Source organism: Culex quinquefasciatus, chromosome 2 (genome assembly GCF_015732765.1).
Source record: "Culex quinquefasciatus strain JHB chromosome 2, VPISU_Cqui_1.0_pri_paternal, whole genome shotgun sequence".
In the NCBI taxonomy this organism is placed as follows: domain Eukaryota; kingdom Metazoa; phylum Arthropoda; class Insecta; order Diptera; family Culicidae; genus Culex; species Culex quinquefasciatus.
The window spans coordinates 95,540,719-95,557,988 of NC_051862.1; the positions used below are offsets into that span (position 1 = coordinate 95,540,719).

The 17,270-nt window shown below is 34.2% G+C and overlaps 1 protein-coding gene across 11 annotated transcripts in view; it reads left to right on the top strand.

The window, feature by feature from the left end:
- The window catches only part of LOC6041134 (small conductance calcium-activated potassium channel protein), a 459,395-nt gene that overhangs the window by 215,430 nt on the left and 226,695 nt on the right, over window positions 1–17,270 (top strand). For 3 of the 11 annotated variants that reach the window (XM_038252489.1, XM_038252482.1, XM_038252488.1), the window contains exon 2: window positions 4,298–5,530. The exons of 3 other annotated variants lie outside the window; for them this stretch is intronic. Coding sequence is in view for 3 of the 8 variants with exons in the window: in XM_038252485.1 (XP_038108413.1) it covers window positions 8,687–8,725 (39 nt within the window). In the remaining 5 variants the exon portion in view is untranslated. Of the gene's footprint in view, window positions 1–4,297; window positions 5,531–8,650; window positions 8,726–17,270 lie in introns of all 11 variants that reach the window. 5 more of the 11 variants (XM_038252485.1, XM_038252483.1, XM_038252484.1 and 2 more) reach the window with 5 other exon arrangements.

Genomic DNA, 17,270 nt, shown 5'->3' on the forward strand with positions numbered 1-17,270 from the left:
CAGGATGAGGGTGGGAGGGGGGGGGGGGTTCCTTTTACAACACCAGGCAGGCCCCTTCAGTAAATTAAAACTGCACACCATATGGCCGGCACATGAAATGTGAGCAAATTGGACGTGGCGGAGTTTTTATTCGATTTTTTTTTTTCAAAATTGTGTTATTGTTTTCATTCTCTCTCTCACTGATTGTTAAACACAAATCAGTGGTGCGAATGAAAGCGTCATCTTCCTGTTGGTTGATTGCATGGTAACTCTCGTATGACAAGATGTGTGAGAACTTCTTAATGAGACCTCTTAGACCCACTTTCACGTATACATTTCTACTTAGAATCAAATTCTGTGCATATGACTGTGTGTGGTGGGATGTTGAGCAAAACATCGCTATTGAAAATTATAAAGCTTAGTTTTGAAAGTACGTCAAAAGTTTTGCTGACTAAACGATTTTCACTTAAGTCCGATAGATTGTAAAACGAGTGGTTTTTGTGAGAAAATCCATCACGTTGTACGTTTTTAGAAAGCTGTTTAAATGACCTTGACATTAGTCTTAAAGAATGCAGAACTGATAACTCTATCAAAAGTTATAAGCACCTAAGTGTTTATTATGCATATTGATATGACGTCGACTCTCAGATATTTCGAAATAAATGATCAATCATGAAAACATTCGTTGACTGAATGGGTAATCAAAAGACCTTTCCCAAAAGAGCCCAAAAGAATGAGTTATTTTCAAGTGTCATATATACACCTTTTTGAAGCATTGATAAAACATATTGTCGTGCGATCTATCATGCGAACTTTCTTTGGATAGGTTATCAAAAGACCTTAACGATGATCCAGAAATATTTATGATCTGAAAACCCTATCAAAAGAAATGAGTCCTCTAGTTTTTTTATTTAGTGCTGATGTTTATACTATGAAAAATATTCTTATTATATGATATATTATATTGGACTGGAAATTGGTCGAAAATTTCAAGAAACACTATAATTCAGAGGTCTAATAAAAAAACAAAGAAATCGTATAAAATATAGGAAATTCATATGTAGCTTAACACAATTTGTGAGAAAATAAAAGATTTTGTTTATTTTATTTAATATTTTATTTCAAGATATTTTCCCAATAAATCTAGGGCAACAAAAGAATTGCTCAAAATATATTTCGAAAAAAAAGTCATTCAAATCGCGTAATCCATGAAATAAGCATGGGCCTTGCAATCTAACCGATCGCAAATTTCGAAAATATCGTGGTATTAGAAAAGTTCAAAGAAATTTCTCGTAATTTATTTTACCCTACCCCCATATTTTCGAACGCATTTTATGAATTGTATAACTTATTGAGTAAGTTATTTTTCCACGTGCTTCCATATTGAGCAAATAATTTTTCACGTGGTTTATGCAAGCCCCTGATGGTTTTGTATGCATTTTCAATCAAATGAATATTTTTTGATCTTTTTACCATTATTTAACTTTGTTGCCACATATCGGAAAAATACGTAAAACTTATTCAAAACTTTTCGTAATTTCATTGATAACAGCAGCAAAACAGTGAAAATGTATAAAACATTTTGTTCTACTTTTTGCTTGAATTGTTCAAAATTTGAAATTATAATTTACATTTATTTATTTATTTATTTATTTATTTATTTATTTAATTATTTATTTATTTATTTATTAATTTATTCATTTATTTATTTATTTATTTATTTATTTATTTATTTATTTATTTATTTATTTATTTATTTATTTATTTATTTATTTATTTATTTATTTATTTATTTATTTATTTATTTATTTATTTATTTATTTATTTATTTATTTATTTATTTATTTATTTATTTATTTATTTATTTATTTATTTATTTATTTATTTATTTATTTATTTATTTATTTATTTATTTATTTATTTATTTATTTATTTATTTATTTATGTTACAATTACAGAGTTAGTTCAAAAAGCTACATTTCAATTAATAATAAATTACGATTATTATTATTAATTATGTATACACCTTTCAGAAAATTGTTTACGGCAAATAAAAAGAAAAAAAAGAAAGCTACATGCCAAGGATTCAATATTTTAATAACAAAAAAATCAGATCGTTGCAAATATTTTTTGAAAATTATGCCCCTCGACTTTGACAAAAAACGCAAAAAAAAATTAAGTACAAGCCATGGTTTCAAAATGTGAATGAACATTGAAATGAATGAATGAATGAAATTGCCAAGGATTCAATATTTTAATAACAAAAAAATCAGATCGTTGCAAATATTTTTTGAAAATTATGCCCCTCGACTTTGACAAAAAACGCAAAAAAAAAAATTAAGTACAAGCCATGGTTTTAAAATGTGAATGAACATTGAAATGAATGAATGAATGAAATTTGTATGGAAATTACTCTGGAGAAACTTGCATTTCCACATTTTTTAAATGGGTAATTCTCTACCAACTCACACGAAATCGGGAAAAGTTGCCCCGACCCCTCTTCGATTTGCGTGAAACTTTGTCCTAAGGGGTAACTTTTGTCCCTGATCACGAATCCGATGTCCGTTTTTTTGATATCTCGTGACGGAGGGGCGGTACGACCCCTTCTATTTTTGAACATGCGAAAAAAGAGGTGTTTTTCAAAAATTTGTAGCCTGAAACGGTGATGAGATAGAAATTTGGTGTCAAAGGGACTTTTATGTAAAATTAGACGCCCGATTTGAAGGCGTACTCAGAATTCCGAAAAAACGTATTTTTCATTGAAAAAAACACTACAAAAGTTTTAAAAATTCTCCCATTTTCCGTTACTCGACTGTTAAAAATTTTAGAACATGTCATTTTATGGGAAATTTAATGTACTTTTCGAATCCACATTGACACAGAAGGGTCATTTTTTCGCGATAACTCGTGATGTTTATAAGCAAACCCCTTATGTCTATATATCAAAATTTTTGTAATTGTCTGCTCTACAACTTTATAGAACATTGTTACACTCTAAAAAATAACTCTGCAAAGTTAGAAAAAACACGAAATTTTAAAATGAAATTTTTTGTTCTAAATGAAAAAATGACCCTTCTGGGTCAATGTAGATTCGAAAAGTACATTAAATTTCCCATAAAATTACATGTTCCAAAAATTTTTACAGTCGAGTAACGGAAAATGGGAGAATTTTTAAAACTTTTTTAGTGTTTTTTTCGATGAAAAATACGTTTTTTCGGAATTCTGAGTACGCCATCAAATCGGGCGTCTAATTTTACATAAAAGTCCGTTTGACACCAAATGTCTATCTCATCACCGTTTCAGGCTACAAATTATTGAAAAACACCTCTTTTTTCGCATGTTCAAAAATGGAAGGGGTCGTACCGCCCCTCCGTCATGAGATATCAAAAAACGGACCTCGGATTCGTGATCAGGGACAAAAGTTACCCCTAAGGACAAAGTTTCACGCAAATCGAAGAGGGGTCGGGGCAACTGCTGTGTGAGTTGGCGGAGAATTACCCAAATAAAAAAAAACATGTTTTATTATTGTATGAAACTAATACTGTAGAAGTATAGCCCTGGATGTCCTGAACAACTCTCTTGAAGAAATGATGGTGATAAAGTGCGTCACAAAACTGATACAGAGTTTTCAAAAGTAGTGTATTGAAATACTCAGAGAAATTCACATTTCGTTCGTTCTTATATTTTAATTTCTTAAAATCATATTAAATAAATGTTTAGAACACATTGTTTAGTTAAGTTGCACCAAAATTCCTCAAAAATGTTATTGTTTTCGAAGGCTCCCGATGACTTAGTAGTGTTGGCAAAAAGTATAAGTGTTACCAAGTATTTCAAAATGTCTCGTAGGCTTAACCAATCGCTCCCAAATTTTGAAAGATTGTTTAGGACCCTAAAAGGGACCCAAAAAATGTGTTGCTAAAGAAATCAATTTTTGATTCCACTCTGCCAAACATGCTTAGCCCAGGGCTGTTCGCCTTTCTCCTTGAAAACTAATTCTGGTTGTGCAATTCATGGAGTCGCTAAGTGTTTTGTTCAATCATCTTAGGCTCTGAACAAAATCGATTCGTAAGAAATATTGCATTATTTTATTTTATGTTGCAACATTCTATGAGAGCAAACTTGATAGTCTGGAGCCAAACTGTAACAAATCTTAAGGTGATACACAACGAGAGAGTGAGAGCAAAAGATACCGATTCGTGATTTTGTTGGTTGTTATTCCCAAATTTATGTTTTCCCTCCTCCGGTACATGCGAACTCACGCCAGCAAGTTTGTACACAACCCGTTCTAAATATAAGATTCTCTTCTTTTTTATTATAGCATAATATAGCGCAAGAATAAAAAGCCAAGTCAGTGAAGAAGAAGAAAAAAAGCATCGAAGGACTATAAATAACAGCAGTGTGCAAAGTAGCAGTTTTTTCTCCTCTCTTCTGCTAGGAGGAGGGAAAACGTGTTGGAAGTGAAAAGTGCACGAAAAATGGCCAAAAAATGTGGCCCCATTTTGGATGCTGGCAAAAGTGGAAGTGTTGTTGTTGCTGATAATGTTGCCGGACTAGCAGCAGCAGCGGCAGTTTTCGAAGAAGATTGAAAAGTCATCAAAACAGGTGAAAAAGTTAAAATTAACTTCGCAGCCGGTCTTGAGAGAGCCAATAAAGAACACTCGCTCAATCGTGCGTCCCAATCGCAATTTATCGTGCAGTACCGGAATTGCTCAGCCCCCAAGAAGGTGGAATAGAAAGGTGACGACGATGGCAATTTATGGAATACCTGCTTAACAACGGGTGACCTTTGAAACTTGAACTCCTTGAGCCCCTCCAACATCTGAAGAACTTCTCAAAAACTCTTTCTCACCTACTCTCTCTGTCTATCTCGCTATCTCGTTCCAACTCTATGTGTCTAAACCTTTCTCTCTGTCTCACTCCTTCTTAAACTCTCTCGTGCACACCTCCCCCTCTAATAGCGTTGATTGTTGTTACTGTTGTTCAAACTGCCACAAAACTTTGCCAATCTCAAAAACGGGTAGCAAAGTTTGCCTGAAAAAATAAGGAGAATAAAATTTTAAACCCCGAGCAAGAGAGTAAAAGTACCCAAGAAAATCCCATTCCAACAAGGTCGCAGGAAGAAACTGGAAGAACAAGAAAAAAAAGTGTGAGAAATTACGTGAAAAAAACAGCTTTCACATGTGAATATGTGTGTGAGCTCCAAGAGTGCAAACAGTTGGTAATCACAACCACCCAGGCCAAAGGGAGAAGAAAAAGTTGCTAACCCAATTTGGCGCCAAGGAAAAGTTGGTGCTCCAAAAAGGAAAAAAGTCGCCGTTTGTCAGTGTCAGTCCGTGTGTACGTGTGTGTTTATGTGTGATTGAAAAGCAACCGCTTCCGGCAGTTTGCTGGAATTGCAACTCTCACAAACATACATCAAACGTGAGGGTGAGCGAAGTTTCACGGAAAAAGGAAGGAAGGAAGAAAAAGTGGGCAATTGCTTCGGACCGTGTAATTGTTTGGAACAATTAAATGACTTGACGTTAAAGCTAGCCGCACCCTGTACCTCAAGGTGATTCTTAATACTCTCTTTCCTTCATACTTACTCTGTCTCATGCTCTACACACTTAGTTTGCGTTTAAGTTACAGTAAGCTCTGCCCCCCTCCCTTTCTCAGTACTATTTCCAAATCATCATCCATCCTCAAAGTTCCTCTGTAAATTTTCCGCTTGTCAATCCAAACTGTAAATTTCATCCCACCCTCTGGAGCATAACTGATTTATCACCATTTGGAAAGGAAGCTATCAACTGAATGACCTAAGTACGATAAAAAGAAACGTGAAATTGTACAAAAAAACATGATAAGCTAAGTTTTTTTTTCAGCAACGATTGAACAATACTTTCAAAATGAGTGTATTGTTTCAATCAATGTTCAGTTCTGCAATTCTTCCACCATAAATCTCCAAATTTAAAATGTAAAACAAAGGGTTTTCTGTCCATTTACCAGAAATTGCTTGAATCGTCAGGCCACAACCAATGGTGAGCTCCACGATTCGCAAGCAGCCAACGATCAACCAGATCGATTCACACAGCGATTCAAATCTTTCGTGAATTGTTCAGCCTATTCCGATTAACAGTGTAGCTGTCAATTGGTTGATTGGTATGCTAAACACAATAACAATTGAATGCAAAAAAAAGTATATGTGTTCCGAAATATAAATGAGTTTTTTTGTAAGCTATGAAAACAACAAACTAAATTTTAATACAAATAAGCAGTCATTGGCCGAACCGTTCATTGTTTGATCATCTGTCAAATTTTTGTCACCCACGTTCAAACAGCAACTTTCTTCTGATTCCGTTTTGTGCGGGTGTTCGAACACAAATCCAAGTTCACGCTGAGTTTCAAACTTGGGTTTGAACTCTGGTGACAACAAATGTTTGGTTAGCACGGTTTTCTCGACTAAAAAGGATGTTTTTGTCTCAAAAATTACATGAATTTTGATAACATAACTAATTATCGGCTGTGAAAGCTCGTGTTTTTCTTGAACCACCTTTTGTTTAACACAAATGTTTTAACTCGGGTTCAAACAGCTGTTCGATGAACCCGACGAACCCTGTTACAAACAGAACAGTGTTCAAGGTCAAACACAAATGAAGGTTCAAAAGAAAGCCGTCACCAGGGTTCGATTTCAATGACTGCAAATAAGTACCGTCAACTGGGGCGAATTGGGACAGAAGTTTTAACCATGTTAGAGCATAATATTTTGTTTTGTTTTTTCTGGATGGTTTCGGATAGAACAGACTCAGACCAACAAAATGTGTACATCCATTTCCAAATTTAAAACCTTTAAGTGCTCTAAACACTGCTGTCCCTATTCAGACTGCAGTCCCGAATCACCCCAGATGACGGTACCAAGATGCTAATCAAATCGTAATAATCTCAAATACATAATCCGAATTGCAGATAAGTTGTTACCTGATTACCTAGAGAAGAGTGTTATTAACGATTTATCACAAATACTCGCATTGTAATTTAAAATATAAAATGTATTAAGGCATTAAAAATCATGTAAGCATTAGAGCTAAATACATAAATTCAAGATTCGTGCCAAATAATCCCATTATTGATTGTAAATATAACCAATTACGAAGCAGTAAAGATACTGCCATAAATCTGCAAGTTTATCGAAAAAAATCTGATGGTATTAACAAAGAAAAATTAAGACTGGAATTAAACAAATAATCATCATAAAATTTATTCAAAACAGTCAGAATATTGTTTGAGTTATTTTAAATAAATAAATAAATAACTTATTTAACAATTCTGTATGAGTTTTAGGCTTCTTCATTTTTTTATAAGTACCTAAAAATATTCTAAATTGAATACTTTAAAAATATTGTACTCAAAAATTGTTCAGATACCAGTTATTAATTGAATTGATCAAATTTAATATTGAAGTAAAGAAAATTTTTATAAGACGTTATTATTTATATTTATATTTATAAATTATTTTAAAAAGGTTTGCAAACAAATTTTGTTATTCCAGACAAATCGACGAAGCACACTCCTCTACGTGAAAATAGAATCCTTTCTAGACAATTTTATCAACTATCTCATTTTTTTTTATCTTTTTTATGGGCTAAGCTTTTTTTACCTGCTCAAATCATTCTTGAGCATATTCGAGATATATTAAAAATAATATTGTGGGGCTCAATTAATTTTGAGTTTAAGTAATTTTACTGAACATACATTCCATTTACAAAATTGTTTGAACAAATTGACTTAAGAATGATGTGTGATTTGCTGAAATGCTTGTAAACAAATGCGAATTTGCAAATATTTTTTTTAACTTATAAGATATATATTTTTAGAAAATATATAAAACTATTTAAATTGTAAACAAAGACTAAACCACATACAATTCCTGAAATGACTGTATAAATTTGCATTCAAAAATTCGAGGCGATATTTCATAAGTTATGCAAGTGTTTGTCAAGATTTTGGAAAAGTTTAGAAGAGTAATTGAAGAGAGTTTTATCTTGCCACGGTCCAAACTACTATGCTGTAGCTATCTAGAAGAACTGTTATAGATCTCCTAAAAATTTAAGTTACTTGGAAAGTTTTCAAAATATAACCTTTGAGGAACAGATAAATAGAAAATTTTGCAGCGTAATCTGAACTTTGGAATTTATTTTGGTTGATGTAGGTGTGGAAAATTGTAATCCTGAAGTTTTTCTTCAGGATAAAAAAACAGTTAAATAAAACGATAAACTGAATTATAAGAATGAATATTTATATAAGAAACTAAAAAAAAAGTTCCATTCTATTTTTATCGTACCAAGGTCAACGAGATAGCCGCAAGATTCCATCTCCCAAGCTCATTCTCATTCATCTTCATTATCGTTTTCTCTTCCCGCATTCACTCATTGCCCGCCGTTAATTGCCCGTATTAAAACTGTTGAACTGTTTGAAAATATCGTTTCAAACCTCGCTTCCCCCTCGACCAAAACCAAACAAACATTCCAAACAACAAAAAACAAACAAACAGTGTGCATCCCCGAAGTTGCAGTTTGCAACGCAACCACCAGAGTTTTGTACATGTATAATAGACTTGAGCAAACAGCCAACCAAACCAAACCAAACCAAAACCAAAAACCATCATTATATCTCTATATACATTTATTTCCACCAGTATTTTCTAGTGCAACCCCCGTGTTTTCGAAATTAGATGCTTATAGACACCGAACTAGTCTTTCTTAGAGAACAGGTGCGTACGGGACACGAGTTGCCTGCTGAATATATATAATATACGTACTTATTTGCGCAAATTGCATCGAAAATAGAAGGGAAAGTATGGTACGACTAAATGCACCGCACACACCATGCTCGCTCAGCTGATTTCGCTTGGGAGGGGAAAATTACAACCTGCAAACGCTGCTAACGTTGTGAGCTAACGGTATTTGTTTTTGGAATTTGTTAATTTTTGTTTCCTGTTTTGTAGTCTTAGTCACGTGAGTTACTTTTTTACCTGCTTTTCTTGCGATTTTGCTAAATACCTACTTTACTCAGGAAGCGATATATATTTAAAAGTGTTTTATTTTTGATGCCAAGAGTTTCTACTTCTACAGTTTCACTTTGTTGGGTTACTTTCTCAAATTTTTATTTCTGCATGGTATTCGAAATGCGTTATACATACTTTGTTCAGCTTTTTTGAAGTAATTTTGTTGAATCTGATGTGGTTATAACGGTTGATCGGGGTTCACATCCCGGATCGGACCAACACGCGGTTATAGAATAAAGTAACTGTTTTAAAGAAGTTTTTACATTATTCAAACGATAAACAAACAAACCCGAAAAAATATAATATAATGTCACCAATAAAATTAATGTGATAAACACGATTCCGATCTTCTCAATAAAAATTATCACGGGTTTTGGTTCTGCACCCAATAACTGCAAAGTGACAGTCTCAAGGAAATTGCGTTGAAAAGCGGATCTACTGCAAATTAAATACACAAAACTAACTTAATCCACCCATGTGGTTGATGCCTTCCTCACTCTTGAGCAACTATTGGTGATTCGATGGATTTGGACACAAATTTCATCTAGCTTTTCTTCAAATCCGCAAAAAAAAATACACAAATATCACTTAAGTGGTCATAACTCGAGACAGGGTTGCCAGATCTTTGATGTTTTGGACTCGTTGGAAAGGTCTTGAGATTACCTAACCAACGATGGGTTGGATTATGGATCCGGAGTTTTAATACATTTAAGTGTGATCCGACTTCTCAAAAGTACATATACATCACTTAAGTGGTCATAACTCGAGACAGGGTTGTCAGATCTTTGATGTTTTGGACTCGTTGGAAAGGTCTTGAGATTACCTAACCAACGATGACGTTATTTGAATCGAATTCCGGTCATTTATCCAACATCCAGATAAATACAAAAACACATTTTTATACATAACTTTTGAACTACATATCAAAACTTTATAAAAATCAATAATTACGTATGGGACCTCAAAAACCAAATCAAATGCAACTGGTTTGTCCAAAATCGGTTTAGCCAGTGCTGAGAAAACTCAGTGAATTTAGGTCACATACACACACACAGACATTTGTTCAGTTTTCGATTCTGAGTCGATAGATATACATGAAGGTGGATCTAGGAGTTTTCTGTGAAAAGTTCATTTTAAAGCAGGATTATAGCCTTACCTTAGTGAGGAAGGCAAAAAGAGTGCAAAGTGCGAAGAGCATGTTGGCGTTCTGCCTCTCATCTTCTAACATGCTCCCGTGGCGCAGCGTTTAAGAGCTAGATTCTCATCCAAAGTGTCTCGGTTCGAATCTCGGTTTACTCAGTGATTCAACAAAAATAATGATTTTCAAATCAACAAAACGTTTTGTTGATTCAAATTTGCCTTATTTTCTGCGTGTGGATTTGATTGTGAGTTGATATGTACACGGAAGATTATTTAAGAATTTTGTTTTTTTAATTTTTCGAATGATTTTATAGCCTTTCCTCAGAGAAGAAGGTGAAAACGTCAAATTAAAATCAGTTGTCATGAGATTTCCCAGTTGTCGCATTTAAATTAATATTATTTACGATATATCAAAACACACAAAGGAAGTCTGAAATATATAAAGATAGTGTTCAGATATTCATCTAATTATGGAGATTTTTTATTGTCATCAAACGGAAACGGAGTCTCAAATGAAATTCAAATACAACCTGTAAACTGTTATCGGCAAATTAGCCTCAATAGGCACATGCCGACTTAAATAGAAAGTTAATTATCTTGTATACCGCCGATGTAAACTTGTTGCAATTGGTTTGTAATTAATTCAAATTGTATATCCCCAACCCTCCCCCTCCACCCATCAACAATCAAACATCAAAGAACACCTCCCGAAAGTGATGTAATTTGCAACATGTCAACGTATATTAAGTGGGACACACGAGCACACCGGGCCTCACCAAACCAGACGGATAGTTCCCAGGAGAGCCGGCCCGGCCATCTGAACCAACTCAACGTAGATCCAATTAATTAATTTTCAGTGCCGGCACAAAATACCATTCCACTAATTGCTTGCCCGACTGGCCGTCCGTAGTTCGTATTTCTTCGTCGATATTTTCCACTTACTTGCTTTAAGTACTCACTCTCCCTGTTGGTTTGACTCGTGACTGCGGGTTTTTCTCCATCCAAAGCCAGTTTGACTGATTTGATTTTCCCGCCACACTCACTGTGACTGTTTTCTTCAACCCTTTCGACATACTCATGCTATCTTATCGCATTTGGACCAAATTGAGCTAAGAACGCCATTTTTTGCAGCTTCCAATACCTCACCTTAACTTCACAGAACCCCAAAACTCGAGTTCAGTCCTGAAATATTTAACAAAAACCGTGAAAATCCCGTGAAATGTTGTCACTAAGAAGGAAGTTGCGATCGGATCGTGCTTTCTTGTCACATCCTGCAAGTGCGACAACCGGTCAAAAGGAATTTAGTCAGAGCACGTTGTGTCACATGTAAATGCCAGTTACTCTATACATTTCTGATTGTAACTCGGAAATCCGGAAACCGAATTTCGGAAATAAAATCTCAGAATGGTCATCCAAGAAAAATGTTTGTTCTAATTGTTTATTTTGCAAAGTCAACCATGAAAACACGTTATCCTCCGAACGTCAAAAAGTGACGTGCGGCAAGATAGCACGCTCACGATGAATTGCTGGTCGACGCTCCAAAATTGTGGAAATAGTTGCTGGGTTTGCATGCGAATGGCAGCTGTTGCTATAAATCATACACACCACACTCACGTTTGCAAAAACACACACACACACACACTCATGCAAATGTTTTTGTGTGCGTAGGTGTCTGTTTGTTTTTGCCCTCACCTAAAACTACTTTTTTGGTCCGGAGGTTCGGCAGGATATAAATCATTTGGTTAGAGTTATACTTTGCAATCTAAGCCATTCTAACGGAATTCAATTCGACGGGAAATGATAACGGATAACACAAATTTGATGATAAAGTCAGATTTATTGCGATTTTTTTTTGCTCGCAGTTAGATCATATTCATGTGTAATTTTGGATTTGCTTGAGGATGGGAGAGGAAGTAAGTTTGATTTTATGCGCCGGACTTTTTTTACACTAAAACTCGTGCAAAAATAGTAGTTTATGCAACAAGTTGCAAAAAGAGGATTTTTTCAGCACGAGTCGTACATTTATCCAACGAGGTTCACCGAGTTGGATAAATACGAAGAGTGCTGAAAAAAACAAGTTTTGCGACTAGTTCCATACAACATTTTTTGCAATTCCAAAAAACACACACTGAGTGAAATTTTATGTAAAATTTTCATGTATTTTGTCAATAAATCGTTTAAATCAAAAAAATGTTGAAAAGTTCAACTTTTCAGCACCCATTTGAGTGCTGAAAAGTAGATCTTTTCAGCATTTGTTTTGAAAAGTGTTGCAATTCGATTCTGTTATTTTTGGTACAGAAAAGTAGGCTATTTCGTCGTTCAAGAATGACAGGAAAAGTGAGTAGTTTCACGACGGAATTGCAAAAATTATGTTTTGAAAATATATTTTGAATATAATATGATTATATTTGCTTACTTTCATTATGCAAGATGGTGAAACCAATTGAGAGGTGGTGCACATTAATGCAAACCATGTAAATTAAAAATATCTCAAATTATAACACTAATCCCGATGAATTTAAAAAAAATGTTTAATAATACATTACACATCCGTACAGTTAAAACCAGCGATTGCATTTTTTGCCACCTAATTTGTTGATCTTATTAAAAATGATGGTTAAGGTTGATGTACCAGTTGATGTATTTCTATCTTATCAATATCACCTTTAAGACGAATTTGTATTGTCCCGGAATCACTGGATTTTCCAAAAAAAAATTGTTGGAATAACGTCAAGATTCGAATTCTCGGACGCTTCGAAACCCGGATACTTCAGTATTTTTGTTAATTTGATTTGGTTAACCGCGGTGGATTTTCTTGAAATAATTCGAACTGTCAAAAATCCACCAAAGCATCTACCGGTGGATACTTTTCTACCACAGTTTTTTTGAGCCATGAATGTGGTAGATGCTTTGGTGGATTTTTGACAGTTCGAATTATTTCAAGAAAATCCACCGCGGTTGACCAAATCAAATTTAAAATAGTACTCTTATCTTGTTTTATCAATTATGTGGATATAAGTTCGCATTCAAAAAAAAAAAAAAACAAACCATTTACATTAACGACCCCCGGGTCTTTTGTGGTCTCTATTGCAAGTTTCTGCTCGAACCTAGGAGTCCGAAGGCTTGAATGGGGAGAGCACCCAAACCTCTTTCTACTCCAAGGAACCTTCCACCCCAGTGTTTGAACTGACGACCTTCGGATTGCGAGTCCAACCGCCGCCAGCGATTCCACCGGAGTAGGCTTGGTTTGGTGTATTGTTTGTACTTATGGCATGGAGAAGACTCCTTCACCTGGAATGACTTAACGGCCTAACAACCAAGGCCGGGACCGACATTTTACTTCCTCATCCGATGGAAGGTTGCAGCAGATGGGAATCGAACCCAGAATCATCCGCTTACAAAGCGGACAGCGTAACCATTCGGCCACGCACTGCCAAGTTCGCATTATAAATGTCAAAAATGGGTTATTTGATGAATTCTAACATTAAATTTCATTTAAAGTTAGTTTGAAAGCTGTTGTTAATGTAAAAAACAATTTAATAAAATATAATTATAAGATTACCAAAAATGCGAAACATTTCACGTGAAATATTTCATAGGCGTCCGAAGCAATCAAAGTTTGGCATTTTTTCGAAAAACCGGCCATGGCAAAAAAGATAAACGCCATTTGATTTTGCTGGAGCCGATTTTTCGAAAAAATGACAAACTTTGAAGGTCTGTACCGAGCTCCAGGGTGCTCCAAATTTCAATGTTATGTATACAAAAGATGCGCAAGGATCTACACGCCAATGATGTTGAAAATAAACGCTTCAGTGGCCAAAATGCCTCAAAAAGTTACATTTTCGGAAAATTCTTTTTTTACGGGTCAAATCCCATTTAAAATTCAAATGCAAAGCGCCAGCTCCTGTTACGTCCAATCAAGCTCATATTTTGGATTTGGGCTTGGTATGCCCACCGGAACAAACCCTTGAATGCCCACCAAAAAGTCATTTTTGTTACACTCTAATATGTATACATGAAGGTGGGTCTACGACGTTTTATACAAAGTACATTTTTAGAGCAGGATTATAGCGTTACTTCAGTGAGGAAGGCAAAACGCTCTTTTTTCTGGGTTGAGCCACAAACTTATGTTTCACTTCAAAACTTTTTATCTCGGGATTTTAAGTTATGATATTTGAGTTATAAATCTAAGTGACTAACGTCTGATTTAGTCATACCAACATTTATTCAAAATTAATGGAATAATTGTTGAAAGCCCCTTTGCAATGATTATTTTTGAGCACTTTTAAAAAGTTACATTCTTTTTTTTGTTTTTTTTTTTAATTTTTTTGATACTAAAAAAAATTTTTAGGGAAAATACAAGTGCACTCGATTAAATACCTTTTAAATAGTTGCAGTAGCCTAGCCTGATTGTAATGTTTGTTGAGAAATGCAAGTTGCAATAAAAAGGATATATTTTTAGCAAAAGTAAAGCTTTGTTGATTTTAAATTGATTTTACTGATTGGAAGCTTTTTTGAACTAAACTGTTGGAAAACTGACAGATTTTGTTTTCTAATATTTAAATGATGAAAATGTAAAAAAAAAAATTATAAAAAAAACTTCTGCTGATCAAAGTATTCTCAGTCTTATAGATTGTAATAACGTTATCAATTTTTTTAAATAATCGTTTTTTCACAGTTCGCTTGCAAGCTCATGAGAACATCAAATTTGGCCCGCCATTTAAAAACTTTGAGCACTCTTGAGTTAATTGATCATTTGATATTGACAAGCAAATATTGTTTCCTAAGTATGTAATTCCAAAATCACCCAAATCCCAAGTACCGTAAATCGGGATGACTTTGACAGGATTTTAATTTGTTTTTGGAATGTTTTTCAACAGGTAAGGTTTTTCTCAAGATTATTATTTTTTAAACATGTACTGGGGTAGGCCACACAAAGTCCATGCACTATTTTGGAAAAAAAGTTTTTTTTTTTATAGTGTTTAGAAAAATAGTTACGTTAAAAATTCTTAGTTTACATTCCGTGGTGACTTTGACAGTCATAGTTTTTTTTTGATAAAATCATTTTTTAAATGTTCAAACTTTAAATGTTAAATGTACCATCACTAAAGTAGCTGATATAGTTTTAAAGAAAAAATCAATGTTTATATTAAATTATCCAAGTTTATAAGCTTTTCAACAAAATACATATAAATTTTAGGTTAAATTGCTAAAAAGTCGGAATTTTGCCTGAATTTTGTTTAAACCAGTTATGTTAACAAAATTATCGATTTATATTGCATTTTATACTGAATTCGAAGCACGAACCACAAGTTTTCACATTTTTCATGAAATTTGTTCAACTGAAATTGCCTATAAATTTGGAAATTGGTTTTTTTACTTTTGTTTCAAAAACACATATTATTTATTATTTACAAACTTATTTAACCATCCCCTAGTGGAAAAATGTCCAAAGAATCCGAAAATGCATTCCATTTTCCGATTCAAAATCATGTACATTGAGAAAATCATGAAACTTTGAGAAGTTTAAAATTATTGCTTTCATCAACATTTTCTTAACTATGCAGTTAACTAACTTTTCAAAATTGTATGAAAAGTTCTTCTTGAGATACTTTGAACACTTTTCTACCACGGTCAGTATGATTCTAAACAATTCCGTACGTATTTTAATTTTACTCTTCATGTTGTGGAAAAATCGCAAACCTATCAAAGTCACCCCGTTTACGGAACATCAACACTGATCCCTACGCAACGAGAATCGCCTAACACAACCCCTTAACAATTTATGCTAACGAATGCTAGTTTTCCCTCCCGAGCTGTGAAGAAAATCCACCAAAACCACATCGAGATTGCAAAAAATGCCATAAACGCGCGCTGGATTGAAATATTCCAATTATTGCTGCGAAGCGAAACGCCTCCAAAAGCCTAGTTCGTTTTTTTTTTTTTGCTGCCTTCTCGCTTCGGCAAGAAAGCAAAACCTCCAGGAATGCGGCCACCGGGAGCGTACTTCTTATAGTTTACAGCTCGGTGCTTCCTTTCTAATAGAGGGCTCCCATAAAATGCCGGGAACCAAAGTCGACGAGATCTGATCCTGTGGATCTATGTGGCCACATAAAGAGCTCGGTTATTCGCGTGCCCCTCCCTCGTTGGAGTCGGAATAAATCGATCGGAATATTTGAACGGCGCCGTATTTGCGGGGAAAGCTTTTCTGCCAACGTGATGAAGCGAGAGCTTTCTGGCTGTGGGAGGAAATGAAGCTTTTCGGGATATTACTCTGAACATAAAACGAAAGATGCTGGAGAGTCCAGGAAATGCAAATGATATTTTTTTTTGGTTTGTTTTTTTTCGTTCAATGAAATTATTCAATTTAAAAGTTATACTGAAGAAATGATCAAATATAGAAACCGAAAACTGCTTTGAATTTAAAAAAAATGAGAATGTTAAAGCAAATTAAAGATCCGTACCGCTTTCTGTCATTGTTCCTTGAACAGTTTTCCAAGAAAAAAATCTAAGTTTCATTAAATTCTGCATGAAAAGAAAGTTTATAGAGGACAATCTCAATTCAGAAAAACACTGTTTTCTGTCACCAGCGAGCAGAAAGACACATAATAAGATTCCACATGGAAGGGGATTGCGTCTTAAAGCAACCAGGCAAAAAACAAAAACATATAAACAGGAAAAACATCCAAAACCACCACGCATCAGCTAGATGAAATATCCAAACAGCATGAATTGAGGGGAGGGGCCACCCACACAAACACGCGCGGCTGTGGGATTAGCACGAAGTGAAAACAATTTGACGACAACCGACAAAAGAATGAATGGGGAACTTTTCTTATTTCTATGATGTTTTGATGAATGTTTTTGTGTTTTTTTTACCAGTGTATTTTGACAAAAAAAAATAATTTGATGGTAATTTCTTAAAAATGCATGTTTTTTTTTAATTTTTAAATATTTTTAAATAAATCATTTTCTTAATTGTTTAATTATCTAAGATTACTTCATTATGATATTATTATTCTTGATTAAGAGTAGTTTATGCAACAAGTTGCAAAAAGGAAATTGTTTCAGTACGTGAGTACGGTAAACCTCGCTGAAAAGTTCTGCATTT